This window comes from Hordeum vulgare, chromosome 1H (assembly GCF_904849725.1).
Source record: "Hordeum vulgare subsp. vulgare chromosome 1H, MorexV3_pseudomolecules_assembly, whole genome shotgun sequence".
NCBI lineage: Eukaryota > Viridiplantae > Streptophyta > Magnoliopsida > Poales > Poaceae > Hordeum > Hordeum vulgare.
In genome coordinates, this window is record NC_058518.1 from 5,816,462 (window position 1) to 5,836,349 (window position 19,888).

General features: G+C 44.6%; 1 protein-coding gene across 1 annotated transcript; it reads right to left on the minus strand.

Moving 5' to 3' along the window:
* Positions 1-16,940: 16,940 nt before the first annotated feature.
* On the minus strand, positions 16,941-19,775 carry LOC123429533 (rust resistance kinase Lr10-like). Its single transcript, XM_045113594.1, has 3 exons — positions 18,800-19,775; positions 18,297-18,320; positions 16,941-18,176 (listed from the first exon to the last, which is right to left on the minus strand). Exons 1-3 carry the CDS (start codon positions 19,620-19,622, stop codon positions 17,104-17,106), a joined length of 1,920 nt encoding a protein of 639 aa, XP_044969529.1. The 5' UTR covers positions 19,623-19,775; the 3' UTR covers positions 16,941-17,103.
* Between the last annotated feature and the right edge of the window lie 113 nt (positions 19,776-19,888).

Here is a 19,888-nt window from a genome sequence, read left to right on the forward strand (position 1 = left end):
GTGTCGTCCGTTCGGCACTTGATCCGGAGTTCGCGGGACGGATCGTGATACGATCATGAAGACGATCGACTACATCAACCGCGTTTCTTAACGATTCCGCTAAGCAATGTACCGGTGTATGTGGATATAATCTCTCCTCTCGTAGATGTGCATCTCCTAGATTGATCTTGATGAGCGTAGTAATTTTTTGGTTTCCCATGTGACCTTCCCCAACAAAGGCGGCGGCCCCAGGCGCGGCGGACTCTAGTGAGGCCCATATCATCCTAGAGAGGTGAAGAGTGTGCTTGAGATTCATCCTAGCGGCTCTTCTGGCATGGTGCAATGTGGTGGCAGCCCTCCCTCCATGCTCCGTGATTGCGCCCTTCGGCAGTGGCCGGAGCATCAGGATACACCGCGATGTTAGTGCGACTGTGGATAATCGCCGGATCTGGACGGCTTGCTCCGGGGCTTTGAAGGTGGTTTTGCAGTGCACACGTTGTCGGTTGGATGTTCTTGGGATGGATCCAGGTGAAAACCTAGTCTTCGATCGGTGGATGGAGCCGGTATGGGGATGCCCTTGGTGTCCTTTCCTTCATGAAGGCATCATTGAGGTGAAGCTCCCAACTCCTCCCACTACCTTCGGGGGAAACCCTTGATCTTTTGATCGGATGATGACGGCGCTCTTCTGGCGTTCTCTCCTTGGGGGCGTCATTCATGGAAGTGTGTATTGCCCCGAGGGACCAGTCGACAGTTTTAGCGGTGGAGCGGCGTTTCATGTCATGCATCAATAATGTGGAGTCTCGGCGGCGTGCCGCATCAAGGTCTCGGCGACATGGTCGATGCGTGAGTACCTGCTCCGAATATGGATCAGTGGAAGACGATGGCGGCGGCCTCTAAGAGTGCGTCAGACCGGCGTGTGACCCAGACCCGACAAGAGGCTTGGTTGGGGCTCCGGCTTTAGATGTTAGGCTTTGGTACAAGATCTGTTTGGTATTCGGCTCGTACAATCGGCACCCCTTCATCAAGTAGATAGGAGTAGCGACAAATGTTGTCAAGATGGTGACTTTGGATTTATTGATGTACTTCCTCCGTTTCAGTTTATAAGTCCGGCACGTGTATCTAGGTCGTCAATTTGACTAACTTAATGAGAGGCATATATTACAAAAAATATATCATTAGAAACTTTTAGATGTTCTATTTTCTAATGATATAATTTTAATGCTAATCAATATATTTTATATAAGTCAAATTGACGACCTAGGTACACGTGCATGTCTTATAAACTATGACGGAGGGAGTAATACTTTGTAAGGTCTTTATGAATAATTAATAAAATGGTTGTATGCATTACCCAGATGTAGAGGCCAGGGGTAAAAAATCTTACATATTTTAATAATATGACTGATGTGTGCATGCGCAGATGCTGTATAACTTTCTTTTTGAAAAAAAATAGCTTCAAAGCAAGAGCATATGCACAGTAAGATTGCAAATATTTTTGCACTGTATATCCCATTATCCAAGTGAGAAGTGACGAGCACTGTTTAACACCTAAGCCACAAACTGACTCCAGATACTTTTTTATGTATAGGAAAACGGCAACTGAAACCTGAACATATATTACCTGTTCACAGCCGTGACGATTGAATTCGGAATTTCATAGACTTGTCCCTTCTCCTAAAGAACTTATTGGGTGTGCTCTTGGTTGGTACTACCTAGAAGAATCAATAATACACTGATTCATTAATCATGTACTCATTAGATAGTTTGAATCAATAATCCGTAATACTCATTTTGAGTACTTTCTCCGTGTCAGTTTATAAATCATCTTAGATTGTGTACCACTATCAAGACTGGAAGGAAAACGAAAGAAATTAATGTTAATTTGCTGATTAATATCATTGCATGTAATGAATTGATAACTTCATGTTGTGATAGTTAGTCTCAAGTCATTAAAAACATACACGTCTCACGTCTTTTATTGGTTGATTCCTTTATTCATGTCAAAAAAATAAGAAACGAGGTAAAAATTAATGCATCGTCCCTAAGTGTTTTGAGATTATTTGATTTTCGTAAGATGACTTATAAACCGAGACGGAGCGAGTAGTATTTTTTAATCAAAGGAGAATGTCTGAATACAACCTTCGATAGCACAAGAGAAGTGGCTATCTAAGTGCAGAAAACCAAATTAATGACAACATACTTGCCTTGGAACAGGTAACGTTAGATGAACTTATGTGTTTCTTGTTAAGGTTAAGGGTGGCGAACAGTTGTTTTCTTGTTGTCGAAACCAGAAAAAATAAAGAAGCTGCAGCAAGGTTGCAAACAAGTCAATGAAGCTCAATCCCTAGATAGTTGACCGTGCTTAACTTGACAACCACAGCCAAATGAAACAGGAAAAGGTCTGAGAATATTTGCATACATGCTTGCTAATGACTCTAGATTTGACCTTTAACCCGTGGTTTCTTTCATATCCCTTTGAATCCCAGTAGACTCTCAGTCTCGTTTGCTTGATAATTGGTGAAATACAGTAGATCGCTGTCTAGAGATCCAACGAAATTAACCACATCAGAGATAAAAAAAAGAAGAGAGAGGAAATTCAAATGGACTGGTGCAGAAGGGGAAATTCGGGACAGCTTAAACTAGAATGCCATCTTTCATACGGTTTTGCTACTAGCGGTGTCAGTTTATCAGAGAAATACAAGTGCACTATGAACGACTGATATAGCTACATACCCAGTTCAATTTCATGAGTATGATTCTAGCGTAAATGGTTATTTTAGGCAAAAATAATTGTGTGCTTTCGGATTAACTAATTTGGATTTGCATAAAGAAGCCTACGCTCATAACTCAGCACTTTGAAGGGTTTACCATGCGCCTTCTATCTTGCTGATGCAAAAGATACATTGAATTCATAATTTCAGTACAGCTATCGATGCGTGTGTACGTACCTTCTATTGATGGTACAGCAGATCTCGAAGCTGTTGCAATCCCCATGCGATAATGAGAAATTGTTCAATCCTTTCAGAGTTTAGACTCCAAGGTCCAAGCTCTGAACTTGAGGCTTGCATACATGGTGGTCAAGCCATGTGTAGTTCAGATGTGCTGGTTATGTCAAAGTAGCATTAATTGCTGCTTCCCCTAACAACTTATACAAACTCGTTAGTTTGAAGTTTGAACCAACATGGTGTAGATTCTAGCAAGTTGGTGTTAAAAACAAAGGCCATTTTTTAAGTCAAACAAGCTAGGTAATGGGATGCATGTTGGCGCCCTCAAACTATTGTTAAGACGTTAATAATTCTTTTTTGGCATTAAATTGATGGAGTAAAGAATTTATTACGATTGTGCATGCTTAGAAATAATTGGTCCCTGGCTACGGAATCAACATGGTGTAGACATGGTATGAGTGATCAAGGCCTATATGATTTAAATAACGCGTACCTCACCGGCGACACCAAGCTTAATGATCTGATAAATTATGTTGGTCAATGGTGCTAGCTCCTGCCTATAGAGGTGGCCTGCACGAACGAAACCAACGACTCAACATGGTCATGCGCTGCAAGAGGCTCGAGAAGGAATCTAGATTTGATGATGTTGATTTACACAAACGTATCTTCTCTTCTGTAATGGTGAACTCACTTAAAAGGGGAACTGGCTAATTTCTTACCTAATCTACTGTGCGCCGGCCACCGCGGACAAGCGTGCCAGAGAAAACCAGTGGGCTCCAGAGTCCAGCCGCCGTGTCGCCGTGGCCGACACATCCCTTTACAGCGAGAGAGTGGCATCAAATGGTCTGGCCACCCTCAGGGCCTTGCTTCACGGGCTTCAGTGTAGTGGCCACTCGTGATTAGCATATACACAGGGACATTCAAAGGACTGACACAGGCGAGCAGCCATGAATATTAGTCGTGGTTGCCGATGTAGAGATCGTCCACGGGTCCACTCGAGGGTGTTGTGCCTCGTCGTTGCATGTGTGTCATGATCGTCATCATCAAGGTGCTCTCGTAGTTCCCAAGATCTACGGCGCTGAGCAGGACTAGTTGGTCGAAGCAATGACGTCGAGAGTGTTGAAGATTCATATCAAAGCTGCGGGAATGGCCTACGCCGAGAGTGTTGAATATATAGTCATATATTCATATGGGAAAGAAGTAGGCTTGTTTGGTTCACTCCAACATCTCATCGCATTTGAATGTAGCTAATCTCTTCTAGCATCTATTATATAGTCCGGGGGTACATGCAAGGTTCTATTTGATCCTATAGTTAGATAGCTCACAATAACTATTGCTATTTGTTGCAGGAGGGAGGATAGAAGACACTTTGCCATGGACTATATATAGACTAGCCAAATGCATGCCTAGCTAGATCATCCGATAGCCATGTATTTGCATGCAGTCATGAGTATATCGCTGCCAGAAGGAAGACATGAGCGAGAGGACGCCTTGTTTGGGTGGAGACTACTTAATTATCTCCTGGTTTAGAATGCATGGCTATAGTGTTGGCCATTCTAGTAGCAGGACAAAAGGTTTGTTACAAAGCGAGAAATAAACTATGAAAATATCAGTGCATCATCTAGAAATCTAGTGTCATTACTTGCAGCATGCCTATAAGCCCTAGATACCGAGTATAACACTCTTCACAGAAGTTTTTCTTTTTTTTTATTCCTTGATTTAATTTTTTTTTCGAAAAGGAGGCATCGCCCCGGCCTCTGCATCGAGTTATGCATGCAGTCATTTATTAAGTATTGTAACAGTTTAACAGAAAGTACAAAGTAGATCGAAAAATTGCGAAAATAAATTACATGGCGATCAACGCCAAAATCGATGGTAAAAATAGGCGTAGTTGACTAAATCCCTATTCTATCAGCATGACGCCATCCAAATCGGTTGAAGATAGCCTGAGCTACCATCTTTCATCAGGCACACCCAGTAACCAAAGGCTCCCTGGTTATCACAGGAGTGAATAAGGACCACATGCGGATCAAGGCGGTAGCCCTGAAGGTGACCTGCAAAAAGTTGATACATTGTTGTTTGTTAAAAACTAGGTCATTTCTGCAATTCCATATAGCCCATAAAAGTGCAGAGGTTCCAACTCGAATTAGTTTGGCAAAAGAAACATTAACCCCGTCCAGCCATGTCCCAAATAACATGTTAATGCTAGTAGGCGGGGAAATGTTAAAAGTGATATGTATTGAGCGCCATAAGATTTTAGCCATAGGGCAGTCCAGAAAGAGGTGCTTAATTGATTCAAGCGTCCGACAGAAGCTACATCATCGATTTTCTTTCCAATTTCGCTTGGCCAAGTTATCCTTAGTTAAAACAACTCCTTTGTGAAGAAACCACAAAAAGATTTTTATCTTAAGGGGAACTTTGACCTTCCAAATATGCCTTGATTTTGGGATAAGTGAATTATCAATAAAATGGTCATACATTGATTTGACCGAGAATGTACCATTGGAGGTCAGCCTCCAAGTAATACTATCAGGATCATCAGAAAGACTAACATCCGTTAGCCTTCTGACTAGATGTAGTCTCATGTAACCCATCTATTGCCAATTAGGGATCTGCGAAACTGAATGTTGAGAGGAGTCTCACGTAACACTGCCGCAATGGACGTCTGTCTGCGCTGGGCAATATTATACAGCTGCGGATACTGAAGAGCCAGTGGTTCGTCACCTAGCCAAGTATCCTTCCAGAATCTAGTAGATTCACCATTGCCTATGATGAATTTAGTCCTGTTAAAAAAAGGTCGTTTTTGTCCTCATTAGGCCTTTCCAAAAAGGTGAATCTCCAGGTCTCACGGTGGCCTGGGCTAAGGTTTTTTTGCTGTAGATACTTGTTCTTAAGTACTTGTATCCACATACCTTCAGCTTCCACTGAGAGTCTGAATAGCCACTTGCTGAGCAGACACCTGTTCTTGACCTCTAAATTTTCAATCCCCAAACCTCCCTGATCCTTTGGCCTAAAAATAATATCCCATCTAGCCAGCCTATATTTGGTCTTGATCTCATCACACTGCTAGAAAAATCGGGATCGGTAAAAATCCAACCTTTTTCGCACCCCAATTGGTACTTCAAAAAAAGGATAGAAGAAACATTGGAATGCTTGTCAACACTGAGTTTACTAAAACCAATCGTCCTCCATAGGATAGTAGCTTGCCCTTCCAGCAGCTCAATTTTTTCTCAAACCGATCCTCGATACACTTCCATTCCTTGATAGTTAACTTTCGGTAGTGAATAGGTATCCCTAAGTACGTAAATAGTAACGTACCACCCTCACACCCAAATAGCTGGTTATAAGTGAGTTGTTCTGCTTTTGCGTCTCCAAAACAGAAGAGCTCACTTTTATGAAAGTTAATCTTCAGCCCAGATAGCTGTTCGAATAAGCATAATATTAGCTTCATGTTTCTGGCTTTTTTGAGATTGTGTTCCATGAAAAGGATTGTGTCATCCGCATATTGTAGGATGGAGACCCCCCATCAACTAGATGTGGCACTAGCCCCCCTACTAAACCTTTGTCATGAGCCCTCGTGATCATTAGCGCCAACATATCTGCTACAATGTTAAATAAAATAGGTGACATAGGATCTCCTTGCCTTAGTCCCTTAAGTGTCTGAAAGAAATGACATATATCATCATTTACTTTAATACCGACACTGCCCTTTTTTTTATAAAACAATCGATATGTTTTCGCCAAATCTCGCTAAACCCCTTCATACGTAGAGTTTGTTGCAAGAAAGACCACTTGACTTTATCGTAGGCCTTTTCAAAGTCTACCTTAAATAAGACTCCGTTAAGCTTCTTAGAGTGTAATTCGTGAAGGGTTTCATGAAGAACGACCACCCCTTCGAGTATGCTCCGACCAGGCATGAAGGCCATCTGCGAAGATTGCACCACAGAATGTGCCATCTTAGTTAGCCTATCCGTTCCCAACTTTGTGAAGATTTTGAAGCTTACATTGAGCAGACAAATGGGGCGGAATTGTTCAATTCCTGAAGCACCCTCTTTCTTTGGTAGCAACGTTATCGTACCAAAATTTAGATGAAAGAGTTGTAAGTGCCCGGAGAACAGATCGTGAAACATAGACATAAGATCCTTCTTAATAATATGCCAACATTTCTTATAGAACTCAGCTGGGAACCCATCTGGCCCCGACGCTTTACCGTTCTTCATACCCTGAATTGCTTGTAACACCTCTTTCTCTAGGAATGGAGCGGATAAACTCTCATTATCGGCCTGTCCGATCTGAGGAATATCCGCGATCTGATGCTCGTCCATAGACACAAAACTATGATCTGGAGCACCAAACAATCGTTTATAATAATTTGAGATGTACAATTTTAGATTCTCATGTCCTACTATTGTACCCTCATCTTGCTCTAGCTGTATGATCCTCTTTTTCCGATACTTGCCATTTGCAATTAAGTGGAATTTTTTTGTGTTGTCATCCCCTTGGACAATTGCCCTAACTTTGGCTCTGACAGCCCATTTCATTTCCTCTTCTCGAAGAAGGATTCGAACTCTTTGTTCAGCCTAGTTCTTTAACGACCTCTCATGTTCATCTAGCAAGTGGGTCTCTGCCTGTCGATCCAGATTATCTATAAATTGGAGCAATCTGTCTTGCTCATTCTTATAGACCCCAGAGACATTCTTAGCCCAACCTCTCAAGAATTGTCTCAGATGCCGGATCTTATTTTGCCAGATATCAACACTAGACTTCCCACCCGCATCCTTGTTCCACTCCCTAGCAATTATGTCCACAAATCCCTCACGTGTGAACCAACATGGTTCAAAAGAGAAAGCATCTTTTTTCCCTTTGTGAGTAGCCTGGCCAGAATCTACTAGGAGCGGGGTATGGTCAGATATAGCCCTCTGAAGTGCACAAACCGTGACAAGCGGGAATTTCTATTCCCAGTCAACACTAGTAAGTACCCTGTCCAATTTTTCAAAAATTTGATTATGTAGAGAATTGGCCCAAGTATATTTCCTACTCGAGAGATCAATCTCTCGTAGGTTTAGGCTCTCTATAATTGTGTTGAACATAAAAGGCCATCTGCCATCAAAGTTATTATTGTTCTTCTCATCAGCTCTCCTGATGATATTGAAATCACCACCTACCACCAGTGGTAAAGTGTCATCGCAGATTCGAACCAAATCAGCAAGAAAGGCTGGCTTTTTCTCTGTTTGGGTCGCTCCATAAACCGCAACAAGAGCCCATTGAAACCCATCTCCCTTGGTTCTAATACGAAATTTGACCGAGAACTCCCCTAGCACCACTTCTCGTACTTGAAGTGTATGACAACGGACACCAAGTAAGATCCCTCCGGACCTTCCTCTTGGAGGGAGACAATGCCAGTCAAACTCAACGCCTCCCGAAAGAGAGTTTAGAAATTGCGATGTGAAATTATCCCGCCCCGTCTCCATCAGCGCAATGAAGTCAAGACTATGCTGTAACGTTGTTTCTGCAAGGAACCGAATTTTAGCCAAGTCTCTCAGACCTGTGCTATTCCAAAACATTCCTTTCATTTTTCATCGTAGAATTTTTTAGCCGTCTTGAATCTAGCGCTCCTACGTATAGCAGATACTGTATAGACCCTCCGTTTGTAAGTTCGTTTTGGCTTTTCAGAAGCATACTCCTGGTCCATATAACCAGTCGTATCTTTGCCATCATCATTAAGTGTAACATTGGGTTGCTGGTTATGATGCAGAACCATCTGTGGCTCCTCTCTATCCTCAGGTGAGACTAAATTTTCACAAAGTAAATTTAGACCTCCCATATTAGATATTGCGTCATCATTCATTGGTTTAAATTGCAGCTAGGTTGCGAATAATATCCAAAGCCCTATCAACTTCTAAGTCCAATAAGTCATTAATAGATTTGGAAACCTCTTTGCTTGTACTACCCAAGTTGACCCCCACCGAGGTGGCATTATCTATTATATCTTGCGGAGAAAAATGTAGAATGGAATGCTCAGTATTAATAGACATACCTGTCGAGTTCCGAACATCCTTCATTTTAGCAGCCCGCATAGCTCGCCCAATCTGCAAGTCATCCGCATCTGGTTGAGACTGAACCCGTTGACTAGCCCGTCTATCCGAACCCATCGGATCTGAAACTCCTCCAAATGCTATGACTTCATCAACAGAGATCTCAACGGGCTGTGATGTAGGGACTAGCAGTGAGGTAACCTCCGAACTCGTCATAGGCCAATCCGGTTCAGGCATACCTTTGGTGCCCGTACTCGCGTCTCCCAGTTCAGCAGCGTACACAGCGGCGCCCAACTCGACGCCAATATCAGCCGGCCGCCCGCTGGCTGTAGTAGCTTGTGCACCGCCATGCAGAGATTGGTCAGCAGCCACGGTCAAAGGAGTAGCAACAACGTCGGCTGCATGAGAAGTATTTGCGCCCATACTAGACGCAGCTAGCACGCCTGGCTCTCCTCCCATGCATGTGGCGCCTCTCGTAAGTATACCATCATCCTTGGCTGGTTGAGATGCCGCTAGCGGCCCGTCCGATGCCGCCATGGTGCCAACAGAAACCGGTGCAGCAGCTAGAGCCACCATGGTTGATGCCGGATGTACCGCACCTCTCGGCGAGTTTATAGCATGAAGGTTCTCAAGCACAGGAATAGCCTCACTCCCACCAGAAGAGCGAACAGGTTCAGCCTCCAAAGCCGGATGAAAGCACCCAGGTTGGTTACTAACCAATTTTGCTTCCGCCAAATACGTCTCCAAGGAAACTGGTTGCAACTTATTAGTAGACTGCAGAATATCAATGTTGCTCCGAGGATTTTTTTTCACCATACACCTCGGCAGTCTCGCCCGTGAGTAGGTATCCTTGCACGCTGACCGACAAAAATTTGCCGGCGCAGATGCAGGCTCAAAAGAACCAAACCGCAAGGCAAGATCGAAAGGAAAGACCAATTGTTTTGTACCCGTGCCTGAGTATTGCCTAGACTGAGTGGATGGCGATTGTGCATTGTTCTGAGAAGAGAACTTAGGCCCTGAATCATTTGCAGTATCCGCATTATCCTTGGCACCATCCGCATCATCCCATCAGCTATATTGGTATCTTTATCCGTGTCCGGTGCATCAAAAAGAGCAGGGCTCTCAATTTCCAATTGGAGAGTGTAACACATCCCTTCATATGTCCAAATGATGTCATCTGGAATAAGTTGAATATCTAGCACACTCACCAGCATCCTCGCAATGCCTTTGGCTCTAGTGAACACCATATCCACCTCCTCTGTTTTGCCAATAAGCGAACCCAAACTCCATACAACTCTAAAGTCATTCATAGCCCTAGAAGGAGCTCATGCAAAGTGTACCCAAATCTGAGGTAGAGGAACACCCTTGGGCTCCTCACACTTCCAGGCATCAAATTCAAGTACGCAGCTTGTGCTAGCCACTTTGCACATACCGAACTTAAGTAGACGAGCCAAATCCTCCTTAGTAGAAAAAACAACCTTAAAGACATTATCTGATATCAAAACCGGTTCCCACCTGAAAGTCGATGATACAAGCTCCTTGAGCTGTTGCACCACCTGTTCCATAGTCAAGATCCCCCGAGTTACCGTCACCGTGCCCGTGAATCCAGCATCTGGTGTATGAAGTGTCGCCGTCGCCGCCGGCGACTCAAAGAACATCAATTCTTGACTCGAAACACCATAAATGGTCACAACCGGCATAGGTCCAATCGTAAGAGGGCACTTAGCGGAACCATGCGTAGGCTTAAGACAATACACACAGAGCTCAGCCTTGTATTCAGAAACAAAGTGTCCTCCCTCATTGCAACGGTAACACACCATTTTCTCTTTCTTACGTGCCCACTTGGAGGGTCTATCCCCTCCATCTCCTTTTGCCACCGTAAGATTCTGTTCAGCTAGTACAGGATCGGCTGCCTCATTCACTGGCTCTGGCACAGACTCCCTAGCAGCCTTAACAATCTCTGTCGTCGCCTCTTGAGCAGGCATAGGAGGCCTCGGCTTTCTACCTCCCCCTCTGCCCGCCCAATTCTGTCGAAAGCCACCTCTCTTGTGATACGAAGGTCCCGACGTCCCCGGCACAAACTTGCCCGGTGGTGCCGTAAAACCCTGGTTGCCAGCCACATTGTTCATTGGCGCATGACCTCGCCCACCACCATATGCTGACGAGCCACGGAATTGACCATCCCCATACGTGTTACCTCCATCATTGCCCCAGCGTCCTCGATGTTGAGACCTATGATCCGCCTGCTCCCCCACCTGACCGGCTGCCCCGGGCGGTCTCCCCGCCTGTGCAGCAGCATGGGGGTTTCTCACGACCTGCGCAGCAGCTATTGGTTTTGCAATTCTGTCCCATTGTCCCGGCGGTCTAGGCTGCGTTGCCAGCGGCTGCTTGGTAGCCCCCCTACCCGCCATATCCGTACCGCCAGTCGGAAGGGGCGGCACTCGAGCTGCACGACCCGTTCCCAACGGCGGGAAGCCGTGGTTGAGCCGCCGAAGAACCCTAGAGACAAGCGACCTCGTGCATGGGATGTCGTCGAGGGGAGAAGGTGCCGCGATGGGATCTACGCCGCCCAGACTAATCCTCTGCACGGTATAATCTGTCGAAGGAGCTAGGTCCTGGGCCCTATACCCAGTAGTAGCCCTGTCCAACGTAGCCGAGTCGACAACAGGTATTACCGCCTGGGCCATATACCCATCGATAGCCAGGTAATTGGAATCCAACACTGATCCCGCATCAACCGAAGCCACAGCAACCGATCCAGCATGGTTCTCGTGATGTGGTTTATTGCCAAACTTATCTAATTGAGACTCTACCTGGGCCATACACCCAAGTTCTATTGAGCCCATCTCTGGAGTACTGTCATAAGGCCCGCTTTGTCCAAATCAGGTTATTCAAACGAGCGTTACGAATTTCACGGATCGTCAGCACCTCGACGGCGGCCGGCGGCTGCACCGTACCTGCTCTGCCCTTCTTGTTCTTCTTAGGCAAAACGGTAGTCCAGGACTCCGAGGGGATGAAATCTAAAATCCTCAATGGTTCCAGAGATATCTTGGGCAATGGACCTTTCCAAGGCTTAATCATACCTGACTTCTTCTGTTGATCGACCCGTACTCTCATCATAGCAGGTTTGACAGATAGTTTAGGACCTTCATGTGGCAGCCATCGGTCCTGCAAGTCAGTGGTTCCTCATGCGATGATGGCTGCTCTTCCTCCTCGTTGTCGTCCTCTCCTGCAAGTACCCAAAACCTCCCCCAACCCTAGGTGGGTTTTGTCTCGGTTTGTATCTCTCTTCCTCATCCGAGGACACATCAATTGGTTGCAGATCTTCTTGATTTATCGGCACACCCTGCAAGATGCGAGAAACACAAATGACAGAATAAACGTCCACTAGAAAATGTGCACCTTCACTGATCAGATCTCCCTCTTGAAGATGACGGCCAGCGAGAATGTCGTCCTCCTCGTCCCTGAGTGTCATCCATCTTGACTCCGAGTGAAAAACTATCGTACCTTCCTTCAAATCTGTTTTGCCAACCTCTGAAAATGAAGCCTTCCATTTTATGCGGTTGTTGGCCTCCACCGTCGGCGAGATCTGAAACCGCTGCTCTATCCCCGCAGAAGATAGTTCACTCGCAGGGATCCCCAGATCGGACGTTGATCTGGTTCGCCTGCCATCTCCCTCTCCGATGATGTCTCCGGCGTCTCCTGAATCGCCCGGGTCGCCCCGGTCGCTAGGCATCGCCGAGACTTGCGGTAACTAGTTTTACCGGCGCATTAGACTAATCTCTTTGATTTAATATGGTTTGAAAATGTAATAAGCTTGAAATGGATATGGTTCTTCTATCAGACTCTTCCGAGAGAAATATATATTCAGTGGAAGCCGTGCACATTAATGCCTGCGACTAGTCATAATTTGCCATTGCAATGTGTGATATATTTGTCTAATTAAACTACTAGATAGTACTACAAGTTATGTTCATAGAAATAGAGATTGACTTGGTTCCTAGAGATAGATTGAGTTGCGTTAAGTTTCTATCATGTCTTCTGTACCGACCTTGTAATTCTCACGAGTGTTCTCTTGATCATCGATATGAACCTGCTTGCTTTCCTCCGGAGGGCTGAGACGCTTCAATCTATTTTCACATAGACCAAGTCCTATGTTAACTGAAAACTGAATGTGACGGTAGCCCAGGCCATGTATGAGTTTGTTGCACCATTGTCAACGGATGGATTCGATTATTCGAATGGCATGCCATTCTCCCTTCATTGCAGGATCAACTCTTTCACACTGCTCGCATCGGAAAACACCTAGCTTGCTTGTTTCACTTCAATATCTCATTGCAGTTAATTGTACATACGGGTAGTTACCAATCAATCGAGGGATGATTCTGAGACAAGTGATAGCTACTGAAGACATGAAATTGATCATTTTCGTCCGTAAAAACAATGTAAGTAGACACATTAGGTTTAAATTGGACAGCCAATCGTTTCAAAGAACTCATCTAGACTTTGGATGGCAAAAAGGGCACATAACATATTTACCTCAAGAGATATTTATGTTATATAAGTAGCACATAACATAAACCAAGGGTGCAGTGTTCTTGAACATAACATACATGACGAGCTTGAGGAGTGACGGGCACCCGTCGCGGCACCGGGAGCTTGAGACGCCATCGGATGCGCCAGAGGATTGTAGCCACTGGTGCCTACCGGGTGTGCCAGACGCGTGGAACCATATGATGTACGGGCACCTCGTGTCCATGGGATTCGACATGAGGTTGATTAGAAGATAGGTAGAAGCATGTATATATGTGGTTGTGTGTGCATGTATATTGTTTGGAAGGCAAGATCGGACCAGTCCTAGTGCATGTATAATTATGCACATATTAGACGCCCATCAAAATTTAGTGAGTTTGGTTGGATGATGGGTACTGAATTTAGTGACCATATTTGTGTTGGATTGTGTGTAAAGAGAATATCCAACATAAAAGACGGTAGTTCCTACCAGAATTCAACAAGTTTGGGAGCTTAGATGTACTCATATTTTTACAAATTTGACCATGATAACCTTTTATACAGAGAGCCAAAGATGGACTCCAAACGGTATTTGACGCCCACAGAGTGACCAACTTGGACTGAGGCGCATTTTTTGTTCTCCATCCATGTACCTGATTTTCGGTTTCTGTTTGTTTTTTTGTTTAATCCTGCTAGTATTATCGGTGTTTTCTTATTACATTCCCCGGGTTTTTCATTTTCTTTTTTCTTTTCCCTCTTTTCTTCCCTTTTCCATTTTATTTCTCTATATATTTTTTGCATAAAAGAAATATACACATTTATAGAGAAATGCATGAATATTTTTAAAAATACATGAACAAAGATTTAAATTACATGAATGTTTTGAAGGACATGAACACTTTGTAAAATTATAAGAACATCCTTTTCAAACAGGTCAACTTTTGTTATCTACATGCATGACGTGTTAACACATTTTCAAAGTAATTTTTTATTTTCTAGAAAAGGCATGAACAAATTGAAAATTGCATTGATAATTTCTAATGTATATGAACATTGTTTCAATTGCATAAAGTTATATTTAAAAGATGATCTACTCCCTCTATTTTTGTATATAAGGACACAAACCCATGTTACAGATATCAAGACAAAATTTAATGTCTTCTAAGTCAATGTTGCAAGACAGTTTGTCTCCTTGTTTGTCGTGTAAATTAATGTGTATTTTTTTCCTTTCATGCATATCAAGCCAATGATCTCACTTCCGCATGCATGCAAGAAATGATTAATGTCCTCCATTATTAGTACTACGAGGCGAACATCATTAAAATTGTATCGGTTAGTGTTAGAGCAAGTACAATAAGGTACAGTCAACAGGCTGTAAGAATTAAAATACTATATTTTGCTGAGTTGGATGAGAGAGAAGAGGAGAGAGAAGGAAAGTGGACTCTTCGTGAAGAGCCAGCTCTAACACGTGTTCCTAGGTGCTTTGTGAGAATGAAAGATGGGCCATATATGATAAAAGTAATGCTCTTTTATAGCTAACTATTGTACAAGTTAGCTATAAAATGGACTATAAGACAGCTTATAGCTAGCAGTTGGCTATAGTATTAACCATGCTCTTAGTGGTCTTGTATTTCTGCAAATTATAATTTTAAATAGTGGCCTTGTATATAAAATGAAGGGAGTATCTTTTATGTTTCAATAATTTTTATAATAAACGGATATTTTTACTCTTTTTTATAAAAAACGAATGTTTTAACACGATTCCAAGAAAGCAAAAAAGAAATACGTACCTATGTTAATGGGACGCAATGTGTTGTGACAACCCGAGACCGACGTTTCAGAAGATTCCCCTTCTATTCCGTTTCCGTCGTGTGATTATTTTTATTTGTCGTATCATCATCGCATCATGCGCATCATCCGCATTGCATCGGCATCCCGTTGCCGTCAGTTTTCAAACTTGCATCCGTTAGTAGTTACCGGTTCTCGTCGTTGTCCATTCTGAGCCCGATCACACGCGCACGCGCCCGCAGCATCGTCAAAAACCTGTTTTTAAAAGTGTGTGTAAAATATTCTCTGATTGAGTCTAAACTTGGCGTGCGGTCTTAATTAGTTGTAGCTAGGCCGCCTGTCAAATTTCGTCGCAATCGGAGTCCGTCTGGTACCCGAACGATCGACCGTAACGGCACCGTATTCGGTCTATCGTCGGACGTTTTATCGGTGTTTTAACACTCGTTGCCGGGTCGCCCATTTCCCTCTCTTCCCCGGCTAACCTACTCTACATAGTCACTTACCCATCCCCGCATGCGAGAACGTTTGATTCCGATCGCGTGATTGGAACCGAAACGAAAAACTGCTAAACCTAGCCCCCCATTGTTATAAATAGACCCCCAGATCAATTTAGACAGCCTCACTCTCTCTCTCCCTCAAAATCCGCGCCGCCCCCAAACCCTAGCGCAGCCTCCCACCTCCCTGTCTCCCTCCTCCCAGCCGCCAGGCCCGCCCGAGCCCGTGCGTGGCCCGCCAAGCCCATCTGGCGCCGCCGTCGGCCCGCATGAGGCCTCCAACAGCGGCGGGACCTCGCCGCCGCCTCAAGGCCCCATCGACCAGATCCGGTCCGGGCCCTCCTCCCCTCGCCTCCGTCTTGCGCCCTAGGCCGGCCGCCGCCCCTGCTCTGCCGCCCAGGCCCCGCCAGTGCGCCGCCACCATGGCCAGACCTCGTGCCTCGGGCACGGGAGGAGACGAGCAGGAGCGCTCGAACCACCCGTGTTGACCGGCCTCGCCGGGGTAGGGGGGAGGCGTGCGCGCGCCCACGACTATTTGACACAAGAAGCTAAAAAGAAGCATTTTAAGAGAAGTGGGCAAAGTTGTAGCTCGTACGGAAAGCATTGGTCGTGGGCCGGCGAATGTGATGGGCTCTGTCTAGCAGGCCTTGTTGTTATAAGGTGGGCTGCGCACACTGATCCTATCCATTTTCATCCGTCCCAGTCCCAGCCGCCGACGATGATTCCGGCCGCCGCCCACCACTTCCGCTCCCAACGTCAGCAAGCATGTGTCGGTCACCCCAACAAACCAGCAGCAGCAGAAGCAACCGCAGCGGACAGGGAGCTGAACTCCGGCCGTCGCCCTCCACATCGCAGCGGGCAGAGGTACATCACTCCTCTCCCTCCCACAGTCTCTGATTTACTAGTTTGTTATCATACTCAAATAATCGAAGCTCGAATTGATGTGGAATTTCGATTCATTGGTGGCATTTTATCTGTGAATGTGCAGATGAGGCAAGTGAAAATGTGTGAATGTGGATCACGTTCACTTTGTGCTCCGTCAGATATCCTCAGATTCACGAACTGTCGGATGTGGACGGACTGCAATGCAGAGAAAATACGGGAGTGGAGACCCAATATTTAATTAAGGTAATCAACAGAGTATTGGATTTTACATGAGCCATTCACAGCTTATGTAGAGATAAACATGGGAGTAGCTGTTAATAATACACAAGTCCAACTACAAATCGTTTATCTTGCAAATTGTACCGTATTATTATTACATCTCGAGACCTAGTATGGAACACAGTGTTGGTAGAGTATGCCAGTCCATGAATGTTGACAGAGTATTGTAGTCCCTCTTCTGATTTATTACGACACAGGTTCGTTTTCGTATGAGACGAAAGGCTTTGGTGGCATCTGCAGGCTCTGCAGCCTCCCTGTTAGCATGTTAACAACCTTTGTCATCGACGGCCGGTTTCTCGGGTTCCACTGGATGCACCACAGTGCCACCATCGCCAGCTGCCTCACCTTCTCTTTCTCTTCTTGAGTCGCTTCCAGAGTAAGCGCCAACTCCTCCCCGTTGATCACTTTCTCGTAGATCCACTCCGGGAGGTAAACATCGTTCTGGCTCTCAATACTCGGGTCTGAGTTCCTCCTTCCGCTCACCATTTCTAGCACCAGCATTCCGAAACTGTACACGTCTGACTTGTACGATACTCCCCCAAAGTTCCGAGAGTATAGCTCTGGTGCAATGTAGCCCATTGTGCCTCTTGCTGCAGTTAAGGTGACGATGCTTTGGTCCCTTGCGCACAGCTTTGCAAGGCCAAAGTCTGAGATCTTTGGGTTGAAGTTGTAGTCGAGCAGGATATTGTGAGGCTTGATGTCAAAGTGGAGGATGCGCTGGTTGCACCCTTGATGCAAGTACTCCATTCCTCTGGCGATGCCTAAAGCAATATCTACCAGCTTGTCTGGTACTAGAAGGTTCTGAAAAATGTTAGGGTCATCAGAGAATATGTATTTCTCCAGTGACTCGTTAGGCATGAATTCGTAAATAAGAGCCCGTCTCATTCCTTCAGAGCAGAATCCTAGGAGACGGACAATATTGGCATGGTGGATTAGTCCGATGGTTGCAACTTCGTTGATGAATACTTCTCCCTCTCCTCTAGAGTTCTCTAGCATCTTGACTGCCACGGGCACTCCATTTGGCAGCTCGCCTTTGTAGACACTTCCAAATCCTCCCTGCCCTACTTTTTCCTTAAACCGTCTTGCCATCTTCTTAACTTCAAAGAAAGTGTACCTTGTGGGTTTTGATGTTCCATATGTCTTGAGAAACATTTCGACCTTCAAATGTATCTCCGCGTTATATCTTGTTTTGAGTGAAAGATAAAGCACAGTGGCCACCGTTAACAAAAGAACAACAAATGCGGCCACCGATGATGTAGCTGAATAAACAAACAATGTGACATCAGCATATTCCATTAAATTTTGTAATTAGACGTGCAACTATAGGGATTTGCATAATATAAATTTTGTAATGAAAATGACTGCAGTCAGAGTAATACCTGCGATGACTTTGATACGGGAACCTGCAAATACCAAAAAAGAGAATTAGACTCCGATGATGGTTTAGTTAACATAAATGAATTATACTTGTTGATTTGTTTTTGTAGAACTGTCAAATTGCTTTCGGTGTTGTCCACTGGTTCTGCCATACATTTCCGTAGCGCGGATACAATAGAGCTTTTAATGTTTGAGAAACAAATAAGCAGATGAATAAATTTTATAAGGCCAGTGTATATTAGATAAACAAAACATATTTCTTTCCTGTCGACAATTTTTCAGAATTTTTATGAGTTCAGGTGCTTAGGTCAATGTGATTGCTCAAGAAGGCTACTAAAAGCATTTGTGGTGCTATTTTGAAAGAAAAATAATTGAAAGAAAGACTCGTGGAGATTCAAACACCTGAAATTATGAAGTGAAATTTTAATATACTTTAAAACTTCATTACAAATAAAATAGGATGATGCAATTAAACATGGTTCTAGAGAGTTAGAGTTGATCATACCGCCAGGCATACAGAATGCTAGATTCCGTTCTGAGCTGAACGCGCAGCGTCCCCCAATGAGCTCACATTTTCTGCATTCAGAACCAAGCCAACATACTGTGGTCTCAGCAGAACTGAGGAATGTTTCTGCACCCTCCTTGAAGGACCCTGAGCTGTATAGGCTGCAACTCCAATACATAGGTATCAGACTGCCACTGACACCATGTGAGAGTGGGGCGGCCTTGCAGTCCAACGGAAGAATAGACATGTCTGCAAAGCTAGCCACGAAATAGAAGAAGTGGGTTGCGTTGCTAAGGCAGGATACTGGGCCAACAATTCTATCGTCAGCACCAGGTGAGAACTCTCTTGAACAGCGTACTACGGCTGCAGATGAAGGCCAAAAGAAATCTTGGTCAAACTTTGTCTTATAATCGTTGATAACATCAATCTGTAGAGATGATGAGTTTCTGGAGATGATGAGATTCTGGTTTAGCATCAAACAGGGGTCTACAAGCGGGATGACCTTCATGGAAGAATGCCTGTAATCTATGGCGCTGACACTGTATGGGCCAAGAAATGGGTGAACTAGGATGGTGTCTTGACCAGAGCATGCCAACTTCCTGATTGATCTGCCGTCACATCCACATGATGATGATGATGATGACGACGACGATTTATTGCTGGATTCAAGGCAGAAAGGGAACCTGATCTCTGGGCCATGTTGGCTGCACTGGGACGGTGGGCAGTATTTGAAGAAATCTTTATCATCCCATGCTTTCGCCAAGTAGATTCCATGGTTGATAAGATGCAGCAGCAGGAGGCCTATGGCAAGAAATTTACTCATCTTTCTTTACTACTCCACCAAGATGGTGAGCAAGAGGAAGAAGAAGTGGAGTAGCAAGTGCAAAAAAAGCACTTATTCCCTGTTGTCTATAGGTAAGCAGTCACAGTCATGCTATACTGATAGTTAGGCCTGATGATGAGGATAGTGTTTAAATTGATAGTCCATGCCATGCTCTTGTGGACTTTGTATGATTGCAGACTTGGTTCAGCCTACTGTCCAGTCTATTGGCAGCTGTCATAGTGTGGAAAATCTAGTCCACATTATGA

Coding starts and splice junctions, on each gene's coding strand:
- LOC123429533 (XM_045113594.1), bottom strand. CDS start 19,622: ATGAGTAAATTTCTTGCCATAGGCCTCCTGCTGCTGCATCTTATCAAC. Junction 18,321..18,799: donor AGCATTCTGTATGCCTGGCG/GTATGATCAACT, acceptor TGGTATTTGCAG/GTTCCCGTATCAAAGTCATC. Junction 18,177..18,296: donor CCGTATCAAAGTCATCGCAG/GTATTACTCTGA, acceptor TTGTTTATTCAG/CTACATCATCGGTGGCCGCA.